The sequence below is a fragment of the Oncorhynchus tshawytscha genome, linkage group LG27 (assembly GCF_018296145.1).
Source record: "Oncorhynchus tshawytscha isolate Ot180627B linkage group LG27, Otsh_v2.0, whole genome shotgun sequence".
Classification (NCBI taxonomy): Eukaryota; Metazoa; Chordata; class Actinopteri; order Salmoniformes; family Salmonidae; genus Oncorhynchus; species Oncorhynchus tshawytscha.
The window spans coordinates 8,164,683-8,189,408 of NC_056455.1; the positions used below are offsets into that span (position 1 = coordinate 8,164,683).

General features: G+C 44.4%; 1 protein-coding gene across 2 annotated transcripts in view; it reads right to left on the reverse strand.

Annotated features, from left to right (window-relative positions):
- The window catches only part of LOC112225983 (zinc finger protein 385C-like), a 211,588-nt gene that overhangs the window by 126 nt on the left and 186,736 nt on the right, over nt 1–24,726 (reverse strand). For both annotated transcript variants that reach the window (XM_024390153.2, XM_024390154.2), the window contains 7 exons: nt 22,012–22,122; nt 16,195–16,426; nt 10,378–10,758; nt 8,327–8,520; nt 5,342–5,440; nt 4,682–4,771; nt 1–4,231 (listed from right to left, as the gene is read on the reverse strand). The exon at nt 1–4,231 is cut by the window's left edge and continues 126 nt beyond it. In XM_024390153.2, the coding sequence (XP_024245921.2) occupies nt 4,004–4,231; nt 4,682–4,771; nt 5,342–5,440; nt 8,327–8,520; nt 10,378–10,758; nt 16,195–16,426; nt 22,012–22,122 (1,335 nt within the window). In that variant the 3' untranslated portion in view covers nt 1–4,003. The remainder of the gene's footprint in view (nt 4,232–4,681; nt 4,772–5,341; nt 5,441–8,326; nt 8,521–10,377; nt 10,759–16,194; nt 16,427–22,011; nt 22,123–24,726) is intronic.

A 24,726-nucleotide genomic window follows, 5' to 3' on the forward strand; every position in this document is an offset into this window, starting at 1 on the left:
CTCTCCATTATCTCGAGCCGCTCCAGAGTATGATGTTATGGTGTTCTGCCCACTGAAACCATCTGGGTGTGAATACTGTGCAGATAATCCAGAATATCATTCAGACTGTTGATCCTCAGCATGCCACTCCTTTCTCTGTCAATAGCCCTGTTTAAACCTGCTGTTAACATGCAACCTTCGTCCTGATCTTGTCTGTTTACACTTATAAGATCGGATCACAACGCGTCTTTTAATTGTCTACACGGGTCTAAAAATGTGGGCACAATCAGAATGTGAACAAGATCAGGACAAAGGCAGCAGGTTGGAACCAGGTATAAACAGAGCTAATCAGGCAGGACTCGGATGGAGGAAGAGACCTTTCTCCATTCACCTTCATGCAATTATCTTTGCAGCGTTGAATGCCTGCTGTGAAAACTCATTTCTAAAATAGGGGGAAATGAAAGCTGTGCTTTGACATCAGTGATATGCAGATCCTATACCAAGGAAACTCAGTTTTGAGAAATGCCAGCTCCTCCCACCTCACTGGCAGTAGCCTCAGTCAACATGGCTGCCTTGCAGTTTCATAGCCTGCCATTACATACAGCATATGTTCTTTTACAGAAAGAAATAGGTCACTGGTAGACTGATAGATAATTGACATTTCACCACACTGCAATTGAAGAGAATGTGATCCTAGTGCTTTGTTTTATCCATGGTGTCAGATCTCTTATTATACCCAGGACTGAGCTCTGTATCTGGGCTGGTCTATCCATGGTTCCCTTGGCTGTGCACAGGGACGGAGGAGTGAAAAAGAGAGACAAGGACACACCACAATGTCCTCCTATATGACCGTCATATTCCGTGTGTGGACATCTTACATCGAAACCTCTTCAATCATGTTCTGTATGGCTATTATTTCACGTCATCCACAAGTACAGTGTATGACCCGTCTCTACGGCGATGACGTTTGAGAGGCTCTGATTGTGTGGACGATTGTATGGTATTAATGTAGCTGAAAGCCCTGAGAAAGCCAGAAACTGACCAGCGGTTGACACTCTTGGGATATACTGGATAATTACATCTGAAAGGCATTTTTTTGTTCCACATCTATTGTGTGACGTCAATAATTCAATTCCGTAATTCAGTTCAAATTTGAACAGGGAAAAAGAAAAATCACTCAACCAACTTTTGATTCAACATTTGTCTCTTTTGTAGGTTAAAAAACAAGCACAGTAAAACCATGTGAATAAAACAAACAGAAAAAAAACAAGCACAGTATTTCTCCTTTCCATGTACAGCGTGTGTCTGCTGTAGCCTACATCAACAGTCTGCCCTCAGCTAAGATAGCGTTTCATCAAGATAAAGATAACAATAGCAACTTTGATAAAATGTCTATATTTACTCTATATTTTCTACATAGATAATTTGCCTTCTCTATATGCATTTATTTATTAAAAATGTCCTTAAATGTCTGAATACCATAGAGTTCCCATGTAAAGACAGACAGACAGACAGACAGACAGACAGACAGACAGACAGACAGACAGACAGACAGACAGACAGACAGACACTGGAGATCAATAGGCTGGCTGGTTCACTGAGTAACTTACTGTGACTGGAGAGAATCACATTGGTATGGCAAAGAGACCTGACGGCTTGGTTTCATATTCCCAAAGACAAAGGCCTCAGAAACATGTACAGAATCAAAGAGATTCGAAAAGATGGAGGAGAGACAGTGCTGGGTTTGATCTAGAAGGGCCATAGCATGGTCTTCGCTGCAGGTGGCGCTGCTGCGTCACACACATGGAAATACTATTGCACTGACTGAACTGAAGGGAACAACTGCATAGGATTTTCCCCATTTTGCTGTTGCTAAAGTAGACTGGTTTCGGTGTAAGTGTTGGGTTTGGTAATAAACCAGCAAAGAGAGTTGGTGTTGGGATAAATCAGGAGCCCCAAGTATTGGGTCTGGTCTGGTGGGAGCTATTGAGTGTTCGTTTCAAGGTGGGTCTACTTGTTTAGGAGAGAGGGGCATGGGAATGTGATTATGTGTTCTACTGCGCTTGAGACATCAATAACACTGGCTGTTCTGTGTAATCCATATAATAGCTGTGTCCTGCTCCTCTGTAAGGTGAAAGCCCAGCAATGTCAACACAGAGAGAGGGCTGAAACATCCATCCCACAGTATGAGAGCTGCTATTTATAGTTTAGCTCAACCCACAGTCACAACATGAGCATGAGATTGACCATCAAGGGAAATCGCATCACAACAACCCATCAGTTCAAATGACTCTTAGCACTGGCCACTTGGAATTTGCCTTTCAAATACAGTACGGTAGGCTGTAGAGCATCTCTGTAGAGGTACAGATACATTGTTCAGAATCAGATAAAGCCACCTCCCCAACATCCTATATTCTCCTACTGTATAACCGTTCGAAACATAGACACATTGATTGAACATATAGCTTTAAAATGGAACTAGATCTGAGATTTAGATTCAGACCCGTCTCATGGATAATGACAACGATACAATTGAATCGTTACAAGTTGATTGTTTGTGTGATTGAAAAATGCTCAATCAAACTGGCATGAGTTTATGAAAAATCACACCAGGAATAACAACAAAAAAACTAGAACATATTTTCATTGCTTTCATAAGTAAATCTGTTTAAGGTGCTTTTAATGTGGTTGCCATGGCACTGTGCTTTGTTTCTTTCCCTCCATTCCTGATGATCCAATCAGTGATCTGGGAAATGTGTTCTCACACCCCCATCATCCACACATCTCTCTGCACAGTGGAAACCTTTAATTGAGGATTGTAAACCCATCAAGTAATTTCCACCCCTTAGTGTTTTTTTTTTGTTGAGCAAGGGGAAATTGTCATTCACTGCTACCCATCAGCTCCTGCTGAGATAGCTCAAGAGAAAATTAAGGACTATGGCTCAGGGAGTACAATTGGGGATCAAGCACAATAAAATCACTGGGATACAGGGAACCATGGCAGATTACAATATAAGACAGCCAGGCTTTTAAAAATGATTTTGTGCTGCCCGTTCCGCAACGGGAGAAATAGAGACAGTCAGAACCAATGCACCAGCGCTGCTACGGAGCAAAGATCTTTAATGAGGCAGATCTGCAACTTGAGACAAAATCAAGTTGACAAGCTGACCTTTTCAGGACCTTAATGAGTGCTTAATTCTGAGAATGCAGGGTAAAAAAATGAATTATGAAAGGCCATGTTGGGCTGTGACTCAAAGAGAGTGAGAGAAAGAGAGAGAGAGAAAGGGCTTCAGCATCTATTCTGCACATCAATTTAGAGCTCTGGGTTCCAATGACAAGAGCCCAGTAACAGGGTTTGGGAGATAGGGGCTTGGTGGAAGGGTGTTGGTGGAAAAATATGAGTTCATATAGTTCTGACAGATCCCACTCATAGACTTGAGTCCGTAAGTCTGCAGAGCTGCAGGTCCACATATGGCTGAAGACAGTCACAAGCTCAGAGAGCATTGGGCTCACCTGCTAGCATCCCCAATATCGACCCACAACAACAAAAAGCAAGCCAACCAATAATAGAAACAATGTTCTGAGGAGTATCATGACGTAAAGGGACCTTATTTGTGGCAACCACACTAAACAGATACATCTATTTTTGTTCTCTAATAAATTACACAATAATATTAAGAATCCAAACCAAATCGACCCATGAAATGGCTGTGTAAGAGAGAGGCCTCCTGACTGCACCAGTATGTCCCTGGAGATGTGTCCTGTTCCTCAGGCCACCAACCACAGGAGAAGGAGCAGACAGATGGGGCGTGGTGGAGAGGAGGCGGGGTCTTGGGGGTGTGTCCTCCCTGACAGGAGCAGTTGTTAGCCTCGTTCTCTCTGTTCTCTCCATCCTGGCTCCTGTGGTCTGCATAGTTTGTGCGTGGCGTGGCCCTCGTCATGTGAGTCACAGTAATGGAGGCGGGGCAAGAGGGCAAGAGGGTTGGCAGAGGGGGACAGAGGGACGGGGGGCTGTACTGTGTCATTAATAAGGGGAGAAGATGATGGAGGGGTGCGTGGCCCTCAGGGGCCCCGGGGCGGGCCGGAACAAGGTGGGGCTCAGGAAGGGCGTCTGAAAGAAGGTGGTGCCCGCCGGGTGGCGCAGAGCCAGAGGATTGGTTGCCATGGTGCACAAGGTGGGCTGGGTGAGGGGGCTAGGCAGGAAGCCAGTGGTCAGGCTCTTGGTCAGCTGCTTCTGGAAGGCCAGTTTGGTCTGAAGGAGAGGAGGAGAGAGCGAAGGAGGGAAGGAAAGTAGAGAGGGGAGCAGAGATGGAGAGCGCATGTCATTTCTTGAAGCGCACATATTTACTCAAAGTAGAGCACACATTTGCTCAGCAAACAGGGAACATTGCTCTTTTAGCACACATCGTTACCTTGGATTAACATGCTCGTACATTTCTCCATACTAATATCCTTTCCCTCACCACAACTACCCTCTTGGGGACTTGCCTTATGAACACTCTCACACAGTCAAGACAAAAGACAGAACCACAGACACACAGACATGCTTAAACTCCAAACCCTTTACAAAGTTTACATTAGAGCATTTGTTTCTGGTGCTGTTCAATCCCCCGCACCTAGCCAGTTCCAGTGGTTAAGCCAGCTGTAGCCCTGACAGACCACTTCTCCCCTGTCCCTGCCTGCCCTGGGCCCTGCCACTCACCTGAGTAGAGAGAGAGGTGAGGTTGTACTGGCTGAACATTTTCTTCATGGCAGACACGGCCCCGCCTGCATACCCAGCCCATCTCACATTCTGCAGGGGGGCAGGGGAGGACGGAAAGAGGGGGCGGTGGAGGAGATGCAGAGGAGGGAGAAATAGCGATGTGGAGGTGGGGTGGAGCAGAGGAGATGGGGAGAAGGAGAGGTTTGAGAGGAGGTGTGCACATAACAGGAGTACAAAAGTGATTAATAAAGAGTGCTGATTCAGGCTGCAGGCTTTGTCAGTAGGGGTAGTGCTGGGGGTAGTGCTGGGGGTATTTCAGCCTTAGATGTCTCAGGAACATGGGACCCATTCACTACCACAAAGCAATGTCCTTAACCACTCTGACAGCATAGGCACACAGGCAGGCATGCTGCTTCACTGGAGAGACAACCACATAGGAAGGAGCAATGGGGTGCGTGTGTGTGTCAGGGTTGGGGACAATTTCATTAAAGTTCAGTCAATTCAGGAGATAAATATACATTTTATTCAGAGATTGAACAATATTGGCCATTATTTTCGAAGACGATTTTTCAAATTTATGGGTCTCAAACTTTAATTAACCTCCAACCACATGCAATGGAGCGTGTGTGTGTGTATATCTGTGTGTGTCCCGTATCTCACCGATAAGCTGGAGGTGGGCTGGCTCTTGGTGTGGGGGCTGAACTTGGGTTTGGGGGGCTTTCCTGCCAGACGGTCCTTGTGTCTCCTGCTGTTCATGTGCTGAGGAGATCAGAGGAGAAACATTAGTCTGCTAATCTAGTTTATATGGTTGGATTTATCTAATAGACCATGCCTGATCTACACCGGGTGAACAAAACATTAGGAACACCATCCTAATATTAAGCTGCCCCCCCCCTTGCCCTCAGAACAGACTCAATTTGTCAGGGCATGGACTTTAGAATGTGCATAAAGCGTTCCACAGGGATGCTGGCCCATTTTGACTCCAATGCTTCCCACAGTTATGTCAAGTTGGCTGGATGTCCTTTGGGTGGTGGACCATTCTTGTTACACACAGGAAATTGTTGAGCGTGAAAAACCCAGCAACATTGAAGTTCTTGACACACTCAAACCGGTGCGCCTGGTACCTACTACCATACCCCGTTCAAAAGCACTTCAATCTTTTGTCTTGCCCATTCGCCCTCTGAATGGCACACACACAGTCTATACTCAATTGTCTCAAGGCTTAAAAATCTTTTATTTTGAAGATGTCTCCTCCCCTTCATCTACACCGATTGGATGTGGATTTAACAAGTGACATCAATAAGGGATCATAGCTTTCACCTGGTCAGTCTGTCATGGAAAGAGCAGGCATTCTTAAGGTTTTGTACACTCAGTGTACAATATTTAGAGGACACAAAAACCACAAAGAGAACCACTACTTACTTCCCTCTATCTACAGTATGCATGTCTATTTCTCTCTCCGCTGTTCCACTATCAACTGGCTAATCCTAGTTCATCAGAGGAGGTTTTAACAGTGCCATTGGAATACACTACTAAGGCTTGTTGTAGGCAAGGTTGCTACACATGCCCACATATATACTGTATCTTTTCCATGAACAGCTGGTCTGAGAGAGCTGCAAAACCTTCCAGAACCTTCCCATCATATGATTACATGTACGACTTAATAAACATCATCAGGGAAACAATTACCCAAAACAGCCTAGAAAAGAGGTTCAATCATACCATGTGCCGAGATTACCACACCATAAACACGTCAATATCCTGCAATAACATACTGCAAACAGCTCTTACAGGCTCAAATAGACCGTTCTGAGTGAATCACCATCTGATATACATCTGCTTAGTGTAGGAAAACAATCACAGTATAAAAATGTAAAATGCTCATACGATGCTTTTTCCAGAATGGCTTTATTGTAATAAAAATGCAGTAGCTGCGCCAGGTGAATTCAAACGCACATTTCCACTGCTAGCATCACCACAGGAGTTATAAACCTTCTACTGTAACATGTGCAAAGAGCATTTCATACGTTTGTTATTACATCATGAGCCCTTTGCTACCTTTAAAAATGGGAGGGCTGAGGTAGTAATGTCATGGGTACAGTCCAGTCGGAAAGTATTCAGACCCCTTCCCTTTTTCCACATTTTGTTACGCTACAGCCTTATTCTAAAATGGATCAAATATTTTTTCCCCTGATCAATCTACACACAACACCCCATAATGACAAAGCAAAAACAGGTTTTTAGAAATGTTTGCTAATTTATTAAAAATCGGAGGAGAAGGGCCTTGGTAAAGGAGGTGACCAAGAACTCGATGGCAGAGCTCCAGAGTTCCTCTGTGTAGATGGAAGAACCTTCTAGAAGGATAACCATCTCTGCAGCACTCCACCAATCAGGCCTTGATGGTAGAGTGGCCACTCCTCAGTAAAATGCACATGACAGCCCGCTTGGAGTTTGCCAAAAGGCACCTAAAGGACTCTCAGACCATGAGAAACAAGATCCTCTAGTCTGATAAAATGCAGGAATGGCTTCGGAATAAGTCTCTGAATGTCCTTGAGGGGCCCAGCCAGAGCCCGGACTTGAACCCGATCGAACATCTCTGGAGAGACCTGAAAATATGATGCTCCCCATCCAACCTGACAGAGCTTGAGAGGATCTTCAGAGAAGAATGGGAGAGACTCCCCAAATATATATGTTCCAAGCTTGTAGCGTCATACCCAAGAAGATTCGAGGCTGTAATCACTGCTAAAGGTGCTTCAACAAAGTACTGAGTAAAAGGTCTGAATACTTATGTAAATGTAATATTTGAGTTTTTTTATTTTTAATACATTTGCTAAAAAACTATTTAATACATTTTAAAATAAGGCTGTAATGTAACAAAATGTGGAAAAAGACCCTGAAAATAATTAGTCCAACCAAGAAATCAAGTGTTAAGTTTGTTTGAAGAGGTAGTTCTATAGTCTGTCCCTTCAAAGTCTATTGTAGAGTGACCTCATCTATCTGTCTGCTCATGTCAAATAAAAACGTATTCATCATGTGACAGGATACACTTGAAAAACAGATTTAAATCTCGATGTGACCTTCTCTGGTTAAATAAAGGATAAATGAAAATAACTAATAACCCCACACAGAGCCAAAAACACTGCAGGACCAGAGACATTTGAATGAGAGTCTTATTCGATTAGCACTCTCTATCAAGCACCTCTCAGGGTGCGCAATATTACCCACAACCCCCCTCTCTTTCCTCTCACCTTGCATGTCACGCAAACAGCGCCAGGAGTCCTGAGTAGCCCAGAGGGTCATCCCTGTCTATCTCCCATACCCCATGGCTACATTCACAATATCTTCTATTCTTTCCAGCTTATTTCGGGTCATTTTGAGCTCCATCAATTCAGAACACGTTTAGTGGAGGTGGAAAGAGACCCAGTGTGTCAGATCTCCACATAGACTAGTGGCTCAATGGCCTCACTGTGAGAGAACATGAAACCAGATCTTGTCCAGTCCAATCACCTCAGATCCACTCAGGAAGTCAACATACGAAATTATACCCCAGCTGTTTCACTTCTCTCCCCATTGCTGAACCCTCCACACCCTGTGCAACCCCCAGCCCTCCCCTGCCACCATCCCCTCGACCCCTAGCCTCCTCACCTGGCTGAGCTGGGTCTCCGAGTTGACATAGATCTCACACACCTCGCAGTGGAAGTTCTTGCTGGGCACCCCCACGCTGCCCTTGGTGCCCAGGCGCTTGCTCTTGCAGGCCGAGCGCCCCCCAGCCCCCGCCACCTTCCCCCGGCGCCGCGGCTGGACGCTCTGGCCCTCCAGCATCTGCTTGTGCTTCGTACCTGGAGGAGTGGATTGGGAGGAAGAGAATGTCAGACACACTCTGGAGCAGGTACAGTATATACAGTGGGGAGAACAAGTATTTGATAACCTGCAAAATTGGCAGTTGGTGTTTCCTACTTACAAAGCAGGTAGAGGTCTGTAATTTTTTATCATAGTTACACTTCAACTGTCAGAGACGGAATCTAAAACAAAAATCCAGAAAATCACATTGTATGATTTTCAAGTAATTATTTGGCATTTTATTGCATGACATAAGTATTTGATACATCAGAAAAGCAGAACTTAATATTTGGTACATAAACCTTTGTTTGCAATTACAGAGATCATACATTTCCTGTAGTTCTTGACCAGGTTTGCACACACTGCAGCAGGGATTTTGGCCCACTCCTCCATACAGACCTTCTCCAGATCCTTCAGGTTTCGGGCTGTCGCTGGGCAATACGGACTTTCAGCTCCCTCCAAAGATTTTCTATTGGGTTCAGGTCTGGAGACTGGCTAGGCTACTCCAGGACCTTGAGATGCTTCTTACGGAGCCACTCCTTAGTTGCGCTGGCTGTGTGTTTCGGGTCGTTGTCATGCCGGAAGACCCACCACGACCCATCTTCAATGCTCTTACTGAGAGAAGGAGGTTGTTGGCCAAGATCTCGCGATACATGGCCCCATCCATCCTCCCCTCAATACGGTGCAGTCGTCCTGTCCCCTTTGCAGAAAAGCATCCCCAAAGAATGATGTTTCCACCTCCATGCTTCACAGTTGGGATGGTGTTCTTGGGGTTGTACTCATCCTTCTTCTTCCTCCAAACACGGCGAGTGGAGTTTAGACCAAAAAGCTCTATTTTTGTCTCATCAGACCACATGACCTTCTCACATTCCTCTTCTGGATCATCCAGATGGTCATTGGCAAACTTCAGACCGGCCTGGACATACGCTGGCTTGAGCAGGGGGACCTTGCGTGTGCTGCAGGATTTTAATCCATGACGGCATAGTGTGTTACTAATGGTTTTCTTTGAGACTGTGGTCCCAGCTCTCTTCAGGTCATTGACCAGGTCCTGCCATGTAGTTCTGGGCTGATCCCTCACCTTCCCCATGATCATTGATGCCCCAAGAGGTGAGATATTGCATGGAACCCCAGACCGAGGGTGATTGATCGTCATCTTGAACTTCTTCCATTTTCTTATAATTGCGCCAACAGTTGTTGCCTTCTCACCAAGCTGCTTGCCTATTGTCCTGTAGCCCATCCCAGCCTTGTGCAGGTCTACAATTTTATCCCTGATGTCCTTACACAGCCCTCTGGTCTTGGCCATTGTGGAGAGGTTGGAGTCTGTTTGATTGAGTGTGTGGACATGTGTCTTTTATACAGGTAACGAGTTCAAACAGGTGCAGTTAATACAGGTAATGAGTGGAGAACAGGAGGGCTTCTTAAAGAAAAACTAACAGGTCTGTGAGAGCCGGAATTCTTACTGGTTGGTAGGTGATCAAATACTTATGTCATGCAATAAAATGCAAATGAATTACTTAAAAATCATACAATGTGATTTTCTGGATTTTTGTTTTAGTCTCTCACAGTTGAAGTGTACCTATGATAAAAATTACAGACCTTTACATGCTTTGTAAGTAGGAAAACCTGCAAAATCGGCAGTGTATCAAATACTTGTTCTCCCCACTGTATATATTTGCCATTGGGGCAGAGAGAGACATTTTTATAGCTAATTTCCTGCTATTCTACACATTTTTTGTAGATTTTTTTTCTTCTCAGTTTTAAAGCTAATAGCCTGTAATAAAAAATAAATAAATCATGGCATATGACGTGTTCCTATGCTGCAGGGTGTGCTACGCCAGAGACTGTAGTGTTCGTACCACTGTTGTGTGCCTCCAGCTGGGACGTAGAGTTGACAGTGACCTTGCACACGGGACAGTGGAGGTGTGGCTTGATCCTCTTGGGGTCCTTGACCTCCTCACCCCCCTCTGTTCTGGAGGTGTCCGGCTGGCTGCCTGACTCCAGGGCTGTTCCAGGGGCCTCTGGGCCCTGCTCGGGGCCACTGGCATCTGAGGCTCCGCTCTCTGAGGCCTGGGAGGAGGGGGACACCTCTCCCTGGGGCCCGGGGGACAGGGTGGCCAGCTCCATGGAGGACACCTCAGATACAGGAGTCAGCATCACAGAGCTGCTGCTGCCAGGGCTCTCGCCCAGCTTCACAGCCTCACAATTCACCACTCGCTCCAGGTCAGCAGGCAGCAGATCTGGGGAGGGGAAGTAGAGGAGGCAGTGGTCAGTCACTGAACATTACACTGGGTGGTAAGGGAAGAGTGAAGAGCTCAGTGCCTGAACAAAGCCACCGAGGTCTACAGTTGATCACTGCAGTATGACGTTCAGTGACCCATAGGCCACTTCACTTTACATCCGGTGGAATTGCAGAGCGCAAAATTAAAAAACAGAAATACTCATAATAAAAATAAATAAAACATACAAGTGTTATACATCGGCTTAAAGATTAACTTCTTGTTAATCCAACCGTTGTGTCAGATTTCAAAAAGGCTTTACGGCGAAAGCATACCATGCGATTATCTGAGGACAGCGCCCAGCACACAAAACATTACAAACAGTTACCAGCCAAGTAGAGGAGTAATAAAAGTCAGAAATAGCGATAAAATGAATCACTTACCTTTGATGATCTTTATATGGTTGCACTAGCAAGACTCCCAGTTACACAATAAATGTTAGTTTTGTTCGATAAAGTCCCTCTTCATATCCAAAAACCTCTGTTTTGTTGGCACGTTTTGTTCAGTAATCCATTGGCTCAAAGGCAGTCACAACATGCAGCCAAAAAATCCAAAAAGTATCAGTAAAGTTCGTAGAAACATGTCAAGCGATGTTTATAATCAATCCTAAGGTTGTTTTTAGTCATAATAATCAATAATATTTCAACCGGACAATAGCTTCGTCTATATAAAAGAAAAACAAGAAAGGCAGCCGCTCTTGGTCGCGCGCAGAAAACAGCTCTGGGACTTCCCAGGGTCCACTTCCCAGGGTCCACTTCCCAGGGTCCATCTTACTCCCTCATTTTTCAGAATACAAGCAGTTTACAGGCAGTCTACTTTGGGCACGCTTTTTATCCGGATGTCAAAATACTGCCCCCTACCCCAGAGAGGTTTAAACATACCACTGTATTCTCTCACAGGAAACATTATGTTCAGAGACAGATTTGTGTTAATCTAGTCTGTCCCTTTGGGTTAAAAACAAATGCTGATAGTATAGCTGAAATGCTCATTCATGAAATTAATAAGTAAATGCTCATTCCAATGTACTGACTTCAAATGCTTCATATTGCAGAACGTGTTTATAGATTAGGGAAACAGATTGTAAAAGTAGCATTGCAAGCAATACATTTGTGAGTGAAAAGTGACATCAAATAATGGTTGTTCTCATTTGAGGCTAACATGGAGTATTTGCTCCTTTCTGTTTAGTCATTTATCTACAAATGACCATGAAGTGTTTGAAGGCAGTGCATTGGAAAGAGCATTTACCAATGCATTTCATGTGTTAGCTTTGTGGCATTTCAGCTATACTATCAGCCTTTGTTATTAACCCCGAGGGCCAGACTAGACTAACACAGGTTAGATTCAATCTCTCTGTCTCTCTCTCGCTATCTCTCTCTTCAAATATCAACTGAAGGTCCTGAAGGCTCAGTCAATATAAACAAATGCATCGACTGCACACACACACACGCGCGCGCACACGCACGCGCACACACGCGCACGCACGCACACGCATATATTATGACGACATTTTGTGACGTTTTGGACTCCGGTGAGGGGTTTTTCGGCAGTTCAGGCACAGAACAGTTTTTCTGGAGGCAAGCCGAAGTTCGGAGCCGGAATCTAAACACCTTTATCTGTGATTGTTTAACAGTAGGTATTCTTTAATAAAGTCTTTGTTGTCATTCAAAGAGAAATGACTCGTTTTCATGCAAATTTTTCCATTGAAAAATACTGCACAAACATCTTAGTTTGATGTAAAATTGTGCAACTAAGACCTCTTCGGCAAAAACGTCTAAATTAATGACATATTTCTCTAATAATTCGGACTATTTTGAGGAAATGTATACTGGCCGTTATTGCCGTTATTTCTCATTTTTAAGAGAGTATGAGAGCACACTCGTTTGGTTCAGGCTAGCCGAGTTCAGATAGGCGCTAGCTGAACTGAAGCACCCTCTCAAACACCCTTCACAATCCTATTGGCCACATTGATTTTCTCTTCCAAGTCCCAGAGTAAATTCATCATGGAGATAAGGGCTCTTCCTTATCGTTCTCCTTCCGGAGGAGAAAGAACCCTATAAGGCTGAGATTAGACAATCCTTCCTCTCTGTAATGTAATGCGAGACTGGCCCCTGGGAGATTCAGGTCCCCCCTCCAGCAGGGGATTGGTATGATCCTAGGCTTATGTGAAAGACAAAGATCGGGCCACCTGAGAAGACTCTGGGGGGGAGGGATAGTGATCAATGGATTTAACAGGAGGCCCAGAGAGGAGGACAGAGGCTTGTGGGAATTAGTCCCTCCTCAGACGCCAGATGCCTTAAACTCATGAAGGGTTTTAATTCTGAGCAGGAATGTTTAAGGTATCATATCGCTGTTCACTTACAGTGCCTTCAGAAAGTATTCACACCCCTTACCCTTTTCCACATTTTGTTGTGTTACAGCCTGAATTTAAAATGGATTACATTTAGATTTTGTGTCACAATACCCCATAATTTCTCAGTTGAATTTCTCATTTCTCAGCGAAATGTTTACAAATTCATTAAAAATGAAAAGTAAAAATGTCTTGAGTCAATAGGTATTCAATCCCTTTGTTATGTCAAGCCTAAATAAGCTCAGGAGTAAAAATGTGCTTAACAAGTCACATAATAAGTTGCATGCAAGTTGCACTTTGTGTGCAATAATAGTGTTTATCATGATTTTTTTAAACTCCCTATGGGAAAATGAATGGTGGAAAAACGAATGGAACCATTTCCCTGTTTGACCACTAGGTTTTACTGTGGGGCTCTATAAATACTTTCTAAATGCACTGTATAAGGACTAACTTTGTAGGAACTTCTGGTAAGTTCTTCCCACATTGGTGCACATTATACAGATATATGTAAAACATGATACAGCTTGACTTTAAAACGTCCAACAACTCAAAATCAAATAGTACCCTTCCTTCCTAGACCTCAAATGTCTTAAAAAGAAAAACAACCATGGCAGTGATGCAGAGCAGCACGACACAGATGCATCTTTGGGTAAAGTACAAACCTTTTGTCGGTCCGTGTCCTCCTCACTCATTCCAAACGTTCCCTGACTGACTGACTGAAGTGACTGTCACCCCAACGCTGGCTGCCAGCTCTAAGGCCAGTGTATTGGCAGTGAAGAGCCCCACACTGTCTGAGGAGTGGAGGGCTACAAATCCCTCTCCTGCAAAGAATCGATGTTCAGATCGATGTCTTGTTGCGAGTCACTCGCTTATTTGACCATGGAAAGGCAGAACAGTCCAATTAAATCAGTGTGTAGGGCTCAGACTGTAAACCGTGCAGTATCTGAATACTGTATCTGTAAACTGTAGCGTCAGAGGGTATTGACTACATGACAGAGCTGACTGTTGTCATAGAGCTAGTAGCTATAATAATATTCTGATTAGAAGACTGTTAAAACAAGCTCACTCACTAGCGGAGAAGTGGTGAGACCTCACACACACACACACACACACACACACACACACACACACACACACACACGCACACGCACACGCACACACACACGCACACGCACACACCAGCTTGTCTAGAATCACTAGTCCGTGACACTCTTAAAGAAAATGGACAACTTCCTCAAGGGAAATCCACACTATATTTCATCATTAGATGTCTGAGTCTTGTTCCCCTTGGAGACAGCTTCAACAAAAGAGTCAATCAAACGTGGAGGTGATTGATGGTTGTCATTGACGATGCCAGGCCCAGTGTCTCTAGGCACCAGTATGCCGATCTCTCTCTCGCTCTCTTTTTCAAGTGGAAAATCATTCAACAAAATAATAATCATCCTTTATAACAGTCTAATCGAGGTGTAGATTACATGACACATGCCAGTGTTCTAACTTCTAACACAGCTGCATGGGATCATCCAATGGCAATGTCTGTAAAGTCGACTAGTGTGGATATGATGGAATCGATTCCTTGATTGGTTCTCAATGGGTGACAACACGGGCATTTTAGTCCGATTGGCACCTGCCATGCTGAGTTTGATGACAGACAGAGATCATTTCAGTGTTAATTTTGAGTGTTCTCCAATTACAGCTTGGCATTGTAGCGCTCGCCGCCACTGGCTCGCTCTGCTGCATTTCAATTTCACATCGGGCCAATCACACAATGTGGCTTATTAAAGAGCGTACCTCATTGCAAAATTGCCTCAGAACTGTAAAATGGTTGACAACATTAAAAAAACAGGCACAGCTTATCTACTTTCTCTTTCCACCGCCTCTCTTGTTCCCCCTCTCCTCTACCCCATCTCTCTCTCTCTACCTTTCAGTCATTTCATCTTCTCTCATTTTCTACTCTTTTCGTCCCTGCCGCTGCAACCCACCTTTCAGACCTCTCTCTACGATGACAGAATATTTATATTAGATTTGATGAGTGAGAGCGTTATCTTGCTCCCATTCCTTTGTCCAGTTTCTCAGAGAGAGAGAGAGAGAGAGAGAGGGGCGCTGGGGGAAAGTAAAGTGTAGACTCTCTCCCAACCCACACCTCACTTCACCCTGATACCTTCCTATCAATCCTCACTAATATTCCCTCTAGCATCAGAAAGAAACTAGTTTGAAATGCAGGTCTTAACAGTAATATTTTTTCAGGCCAGAATGGTGAAGGGATAGATGGAGGGAGGGAGGGATAAAGGCGGGATATACAGGATAGAGGAGGAAACTAATCTAGCAAACAGATCCTCGAGTCCCATCGCTACAGATGGATAAACAGGGCTTCTGAATTTAAATGGGATCAATCATCTAATGTAATGGTGTAATGGATGCTCTCTACTGACTTCATCAAAAGAGCACGGCTACATTTACATGTATTGGTCCCAGACTCAGGAGATACATCCATAGTCTAGTCGGGTCTATTGTGAATAGAGAATAGGGTGCCATTTGGGACACCGATTATATAAGTGTGCTGCAGTCAGATCCTTCCCTGACTTCACAGAACTCTTTAGGAACTCCTGTACAGGGACCAGGCCTTTCTCTATAAGCAGGGCAAACAGAGGGTGCAGGGAGCGACAGGGTAGCATCAAGAAATAATAATGACAAAGTACCGGAAGAGATGAGAGAAGGATGGAGGGAAAGGGATGAGATGAAGGGAGAGGGATGGAGGAGGAGGAAGATGGGAGGACCGGAGAGAAATGGGAGGAGAGAAGACAGATGAAAGGAAGATAGAGGGATTAGAGGTGGAAAGTGATGGAAAGAGAGTAGATGGATAAGAGGTAGGATGGAGAAGAGTAAAGGGGGAAAGAGAGGGATGAGGGAAGATAAGTGAGCAAAGGGGAAAAGCAGGAAACATCATCAGAAAAAGTAGAGAAAAATTGAAAGCAAGATCATCTACACAGAGTGAATATTGGTAGGTTTCTGTTCTTCCCTTTTCTCCCTCTCACTATCAGTTAACTTACTTGTTGCCTCCATCGGGCCTGTGTCCATGAGTGCGGGGAGGGTCTCAGTGGGAAGTGTAACAGTCGCAGCAGTCTTAGCCCTCTCTCTGTCCCGTTCTCGGTCTCGTTCCCGGTCTCTCTCCCTGCCTGTGGACGTGGCTTCCCCAAGTCGACGCTGACGGTTCTTCTGGGCCTCCATGGCTTTCAGCTTCCGGGCATGTTTATGCCCCTTATAGTGTGCTTCTGCCTGGTTCTGGAAGGGACCCCACAGAGAGCAGAAACACCACAGGAAGGTTAGCAGTAGCACTTATCCATATATTGCTGTAAGACATGCACTTTTAAAAACACTCAAATATACAGTACCTCTGCAAAAATTGAGATGACATTTTCATCTTTACACACACACACACACACACACACACACACACACACACACACACACACACACACACACACACACACACACACACACACACACACACACACACACACACACACACACACACACACACACACACACACACACACACACACAAGACCTGGGTTCAAATTCAATTTAGGACATTTCAGTTACTTTCAAAGATACTTGGAAGTGAATATTTAGATTTTTTATTTGAAAAGACAAGTAGTTGAATATTGGAATGTATTTGGAAATACCCTTGGAAAGTATTTGGAAAGTATTTACCCGTAGAAAGTATTTACTCCAATACACTGACTCAAATACACTCCCATGCATTTAACCCAGGCATTTGTAATAGGCTATTTATAGAACATTATTTGAAAATACTTTTAAATGGAAGTAGTTGATTCGGGCCACATTATTTGAAAATATTCAAATACACAGAAAATAATTATTTAAATAACAAATATTCAAATACGTATTTGAACCTGACACATGTATGAACACACACACACACCAACACACACTGCTGCCTGTGTAGAGGAGAGAGTCTGTTCCTACCTGATAAGAGCACTGGCACAGTGGGAGGCCAGAGGTATAATTGCATGTGTAATGTGCAAAAAGGAGACAGGATCCCATCTCGACAATCAGAATATTAAATAGGCACACTGAGACAGACCCTGCAAACAGCACGCACGCACACACCACACAAACACAACACACTACATACCAAGCATACTGTGCACACATGTGCACACACAAATGAACTGCGCACACACCCAACAGAGAACACACACACACTCTGTCACATTCTCAGACACACTCAAAACACAGACATACATTCTCCAAAAAAGGACATACACACCCTGCTGCACATTTGACCTTCACATTGTAATAATTGTCATGACCCAGCTCAATCCTTGGGCAAATCCCCCTGCTATCAGAGCAAATAGAAATAGCAGATGAATCGATACAGAGATCTCTCATTAAAATGTAAACAGATGAAGCTGAGACCTGTATTGGACTATCACCAGCTCAGTCTTGTTGGAGAGATGACTACAAAGAAGGATACATGACTAGCAAGCATTGCATGACCCCACAAACACATACAGACCCCCCACAGACAGTGACACATGCGTTCTCTCTCTCTCTCTCTCTCTCTCTCTCTCTCTCTCTCTCTCTCTCTCTCTCTCTCTCACACACACAAACAGAACCTCACCATATATCCAATTATGTTTGTTTGTTTTGACAAACTGCATTAGGACTGGGTGGAGTGGTGTCAGGTAGTTCAAGCTTTCACCTAGACTAATGTTCATTACTGTAAGAATACAGTTCGGTACAATTTTCACAAGTATGTGGTGAATTTAAAACTCTTCGCACAAAACTCCCAACCTGGTAGCACTTGTAACGCAGCCAGTCTTACATTCAAAAACTTTCATTGTGCGTTCATTTTGTTTGGAGACTTCTTTCACCACACAGCCATTTGATCCAAAATATAAGTTTACTGTGAAATATAATGAGTACATTAGTTTAATCACCTAAACACAACATAATGATATCTTCTCAATGTAGTTATTTTAACTACCAGTGAATCCAATAGAAAAAAATTGTTATTTGAATGTAGTATGCTACAGTACTGTAAATTACAGCACATTACGCTGTTTTCACATTAGGCAATACACTTGCGCTGCCGATTAAAATTGACTGAACATCAAATTTCCATCATTTCTATCCCACGTGTGATCAAAGGTGTGATCCTTTAAAGACATATTTCACAATGTAACAAATGAAATAAACGACAGAAAGATTGTGTTTAGCAGGCACTAGTTTGCATGAAGACTGTCTTGAGCATTTTGCCATAGGTTCTCATCGAAATCGCAGTAAATATCCTTATTATTCACACACCTGGGGGAAAACCTTTCGGTATGGCGAATCGAAGCCTGGTCTGGATTGATGTTATTTGCATGCCTCCTCGAGGCCCTGAAGGAGGGTGGTACACTTAGGCGGATGGCAATCATACATCTTCCACCTGTATTGTAATCCTGTATTGTACTTTACAGTAATGTATATATTTTTTTTTACATGTATTGTAGAGTGTTCCTGGACATGGCTTAGTTCGTAAGAGCATGGCACGAGCAACACCAGAGTTGTGGGTTCAAATCCCACTGGGGTGTTACAGAACTGTGTCAGCCAGTGTCAAAAAGACCAGAGCAACTTCATTCTGGGGATGCATTTCTTTCTTGTTTTGGACTTTCTGGATGATTTGCGTATTGATATTGTATTGGTATTGTATTGATATTGTATTGATATTGTATTGGTATTGTATTGGTATTGTATTAATATTGTATTACTGCATTGTAGGAGCAAGAAATGCGAGCATTTCACTGCACCTGCTGTAACATCTGCTTATATGTGTACACGACCAATAAACTTGGATTTGATTCATTACAAACAGTATTTCTCTTAATCTTGTCAATATTGGATCAGACTTTCTTTTTTTTTTTACTGTGATGTAAAATCATTAGTGATCATCATAGTAGTACATTCGAGTATATATTATACTATTTATGTTTCTACTTTAGAGACATACATTTTCATTATCTATTGTTGTTCTCTAAATCTGTAGCAGACAAACCAGTGCACATGTCAAATCTATAGGTTTACCAAACGGATTAAGTAATAGTAAAATATATTTTTACAAAAGAGAAGAGAATCATATCAAAAGTAATGTGAGCATTGCATTGTGAAATGACTTCATATATAGATGTATTGAAATGGGAAACATTTATTTCTAGATGAAACACTGATTAAGTTTGGCGAAAAAGTGACTGTATGATTTTGTGTGTTGTATTTTTTGATGCGCTTTTGTACTAAGAGTTGAAAATGAAAATTGCACCAAACTGATAAAAATATATATATAAATAATAAAATATATACAGTTTTTAATAATTTTGCTCCTGGGTGCTGATTGGCTGAAACAATGGTAACTGAAATATCAAGGCTACTGCACAAACAGCAAGACAAATAGTTAGCTCAGAATTGATCAAGTAAATGCATTCCTCACTCTTGCTGTTCTGCTCTGTCATGAACTCACAATGATCAACTCACAGCCGTCTCTCAATCCAGCTCCTCTTTAGAATTCAAAGAATTTCCTACCTTGCCATATAAATGCAAATAAGTAATAAAATAACCCAAGCCGCAAATAGACCTGAAATGAATTGTGGGGAAGAAATTAGAATGAAGAGAAAGAGTGGGTTCTACTTTGATGGGCAAGCCAATGAAGGAATCCTAAATGCTGGAGAGAAGCGTGGAAGTGACTCACCCTGTTCAATTAAGCTTCTCTCACACAATGAGACCTTCTCATTAGAATGAATACAACACACTGGTGCTCCTTTTGGGTTTTGTATCTTCTCTCAACTGCCTCAGCCTCCATAATAACCTTAATAGCCATGGTACCACACACACACACACACACACACACACACACACACACACACACACACACACACACACACACACACACACACACACACACACACACACACACACACACACACACACACACACCTCATATGACAACAAAGCAATGTGGGTAAAAGTAAAAACCAAGGCAGATCAGATCCATCAGAACCATGCTCTTTGGATATATGCAGTTAAATATGTACACTGTGTACAATATTAACAAACCAAATGATGTACCTACCATTCTGTGTCGGGAGCTCTGGCTATAAATAAACCACCAGCAGCCATCAACACTTCTTTAAACATTACTTGGACTATAATATTTCACCATGTCGTCTGACTGATCGGCCGTGAAAATGCTTATGAGATTATTGTGCTGTGACAAATCAGCTCTGCTCTCTTTCAGCCCCCGTTACGTTCTTCGTTCTCCAGTCCAACTCCGAGCCATACAGTACGAGACACACAGAGAGACAGGGAGACACAGGGAGTGTGAAATGAACATTAGCATGAGCACGTAGCATTTTAAAAGGCACTGACTGTCACGTCACACTACCAGACATGAATGCAGGCTTTTGAGACTCTTTCTGTCATGAAAAGCGCTATAGAAGTTGAATACATTCTTTATTACACATTCTCTAAATAAGGCTTCTGTCTCGATCCCTATCTGACGATTCAATGTGCTACATCGAATGTACGTTCACAACGAACATTCTTTATATTTCAAATAAACACTACAGAACGTGGAGCTAATAAACAATATCTAATAATAAATAGTATACAATATACCGCAAATAAATACTTAGATAATTTTCCATTGAAAGTTTATTTACAGTTTGACTGAGGAAGTTTTCCTCCTCCCTATAATAGGCTGTTTAAAGCTCCGTGCCCCCCTGTCTTCTCACCCCCCCTCCTGCCACCTCAGACCCCCAGACCTGACACCTCTCTCCAGCTGTAACTCCCATTGTACGGAGGGAGGATGGGAATGGGATTTGCTCTGCCGTGTGAAGCCTGGAGAGAACGCCTGCCACTGTCTACTCTGCTTTCCTTTCCCCCTCAGCCTCAGCTCACCCTCTTCTGTGTCTCTGCTCCTCTTTGAAGATCAAGTCTCCAGAGGATGTGTGTGTGTGAAACAGTATTTGTGTGTTCCTCTGTGTGTATGCGTAAGTGAGAGAGCGAGAGAGAGGGGGACAGGGAGAAAGAGAGTTTTTTTAAAATCAGCATTAGCCCAACTCTTAGGTGTTTGTGTGTATAAGACATCCCATTTCATTGGTTGTTTGTTTATGTGACTGTGTGTATGTGACTGTGTGACTGTGTGACTGTGTGTGTGTGTGTGTGTGTGTTTGAGGTGGCAGGAATGGGAGAAATCAAGAGAGGAGTTGAGAATGTTGGCTCCTGCCTGGGCTCGTGATTGTTTCTGCTCTTTGCTGATAAATGGAAGCTTTCCCTGCTGTCTAATCCCTCGCACCAATACAACCTACCGCAGTACACTCACACACCCACGCACACCACTTCAGATATCCAGGAATACAGAAAAGCAAATGAATACCTTCCGATTGAATAATAAGAACATTTCACACAGAGGAACACACACACGAGCGTATGGATACACACACACAAACACACGCATGCACGCTCAGAGCCCGACTGGGCTCCCTATCAGCCGCCACAGATAAGCTGCTGTGAGTCAGTGAGGATGATAAGAGCTCAGGTAATTTGGAACGGCTTTATTTTCTTAAAACATTAAAGAAGATAGCTGGAAGGAACAAATAAATGTTGATTTCTTCTAACTGTCAAATCTACCAACTAAAGTCTGCAACTCACTTTCCTTCTCTCTTAATCACCCTCTCTCTCTTTTCTCCCTTTCCCTCTCGCAGTCATGCAGACAAACACACGCACACACGCACGCACGCACACACACACACACACACACACACACACACACACACACACACACACTCTCTCTCTCTCTCTCTTACCGGGGAGTTGAAGCGCAGGTGACAGATGTTACAGGAGATGATCTGTTTCTTCTTGAGTGGCTGAGGGACGCCAAACGTGTGGTTGATCACCGCCTTCTGCACCGGATCCATCTGCAGGACAGACAGGAGACCAGGGGCTAAATCTATCAGTCCATCCGCGACCTCTGACCTCTGACCCCTGATACCCTTATAAATCCACTGGGTTTGACCACAACAAAACTGCATGGAGAATTGGAGACGCAGCTAACGTCAGCCTGAGGATGCCACGGCATGCGAGCTCTGATCCAGGGCAGTATAGTGGGAAGCAGTTAGAGAAAGGGACTTTGGGCAGACAATATAGATGACAGGTCACATGACTTTTACTGTCTACGTGCCTAAAGCCTGCAGCGATTCCTGAGAGAGGGAAGATATTCTCTCACCATCACAGCTGATAGGGGGTGTGAGGCCAGAGCCAGAGGGACTGCTCTGGGCTTGATTAGAATGGCTGGATTGCATGACGACAGCTGATTTCAGTGTGGACCCCCCATCAGCACGGTATCAAATATAACAATCACCCTGGGATCCTTCCCCAGCCAGGCGTCTGGCTCGCCCCGCGCTGCCCTCTCCTCAGAGACAGAGAGGGAGGTGGGGGGTGGCTGTGCCCGCTGTGGAGGGCTGGGTTGGAACAAAGTGCTGGGCAAGCCATGTTACACTCAGTGTAACCAGATATACGTCTTCCCTGGCATCACTTCACAACAGTGGCTGTGTGTGTGGATGGCACTGGGCTATTGTCTGATACACAACACTAAACAATGGCTGCCCCTCAATACAAACACAGGCATGAGCACACACACAAACACACACAGCTCTGTTTCTGTGTTGACTCTAAATAATCTGTTTTCAAAAGGCCAGGTGTGGTGGGGTGTGGAATAGAAACAACCTTAAAAGCACCTGTCTTGCATCCTCCACCCTGTGCAACACTGCTTACCCTCTGTTCCCTCAAGGGTAACCCTACACCCCTCTATTCTGGCTCCTTAAACAACGCGGTGCAGTGCTGCTACCTCGGGGAGCAACTAACCTTTCCCTTCCGAAGCCGAAACAGAGCTCCTCTACACTGTGCCCTCTGGCCACCTTCACAGGGTACGCCGCACACAACTATTTGTTTTAGGGAGCTGAGAGAATGTGGCCATTGTTCGCCCGCAGCCATCCTGAACAGGCCGGTATAAAGGCACCTATTGTTCGGCCCACTTCCTCTCTCCCCCCTCCCCCTCTGCAGACAGGAGCTATCTCATGTCGGGCCGCAGCTGAAACGATGATTGAGGTGCAGGGGAGGTGCAGGGGGAGACTGGGGTCTATTTAGCTCGTGAGACAGGTGCATTCATCTTCCCCCTGCACACGCCCCGAACAACGTGTGCCTCTGCCTCACCGGGCCCCAGAGAACCTGAATGTCACCATTGAGACTGGGGCTGGAGTCCCAAATTAGACCCTATTCCCTATGTAGTGCACTATTTTTGACCAGGGCCAGTAGTGCACTAAACTGGGAATAGGGTGTCATTTAGGACACATCCTAGGAAAGCGGAAAGGTGAGACTGGAAGAGGGGGAAGGGTCCTGGTGATTAATGCCATAGCTGTATTGGTCTGCTGTGTGTTATATTAGCTAGGTCACATAGCCGCTATAGTCTAATTATTCTGTGCCAGAAGTCTGAGGTGGGTGTCATTTGCTGTTATTAACTCTTGAATGCTGGTTGAATTCTAGGGAGTTGGTGGCAAGCGAAAGGCTATGTAGCACATCTGCTAGCTGTATGCTAGAGAAGTAGTGGTTCATAGATGACTTCATTGTGTGGTGATACTGTCGTTTTCTGGTGGTGTATTTTTTTCTGTGCTGGAAGGCAGGTTGTATGAATAATGCAGCTGTTACTACTACTAATACTGCTGCTCTGACTGGTTGGCTAGTTTACTCCCTGGCTTTGTGATTGGCTAGGCAGGTTTTCTCACCGGGCTTCCTGGGTGACCGGTGGCTGTGGGTGGTGGTCTGCCGGTGATCACATACAGAGGGAGCCTTTCACTTGGAAAGTCTGTACCCCACCATCCGATACAAGACACGTGAACGCTCCCAGATGACCATCCGATACAAGACACGTGAACGCTCCCAGATGACCATCCGATAAAGGACACGTGCACGCTCCCAGATGACCATCCTATAAAGGACACGTGAACGCTCCCAGATGACCATCCTATAAAGGACACGTGAACGCTCCCAGATGACCATCCGATACAAGACACGTGCACGCTCCCAGATGACCATCCGATAAAGGACACGTGCACACTCCCAGATGACCATCCTATAAAGGACACGTGAACGCTCCTAGATGACCATCCTATAAAGGACACGTGCACGCTCCCAGATGACCATCCGATAAAGGACACGTGCACGCTCCCAGATGACCATCCGATAAAGGACACGTGAACGCTCCCAGATGACCATCCTATAAAGGACACGTGAACGCTCCCAGATGACCATCCTATAAAGGACACGTGCACGCTCCCAGATGACCATCCTATAAAGGACACGTGCACGCTCCCAGATGACCATCTGATAAAGGACATGTGAACGCTCCCAGACCATCATCCTATAAAGGACACGTGAACGCTCCCAGATGACCATCTGATAAAGGACACGTGACCGCTCCCAGACCACCATCTGATACAGGACACGTGCACACTCCCAGACCACCA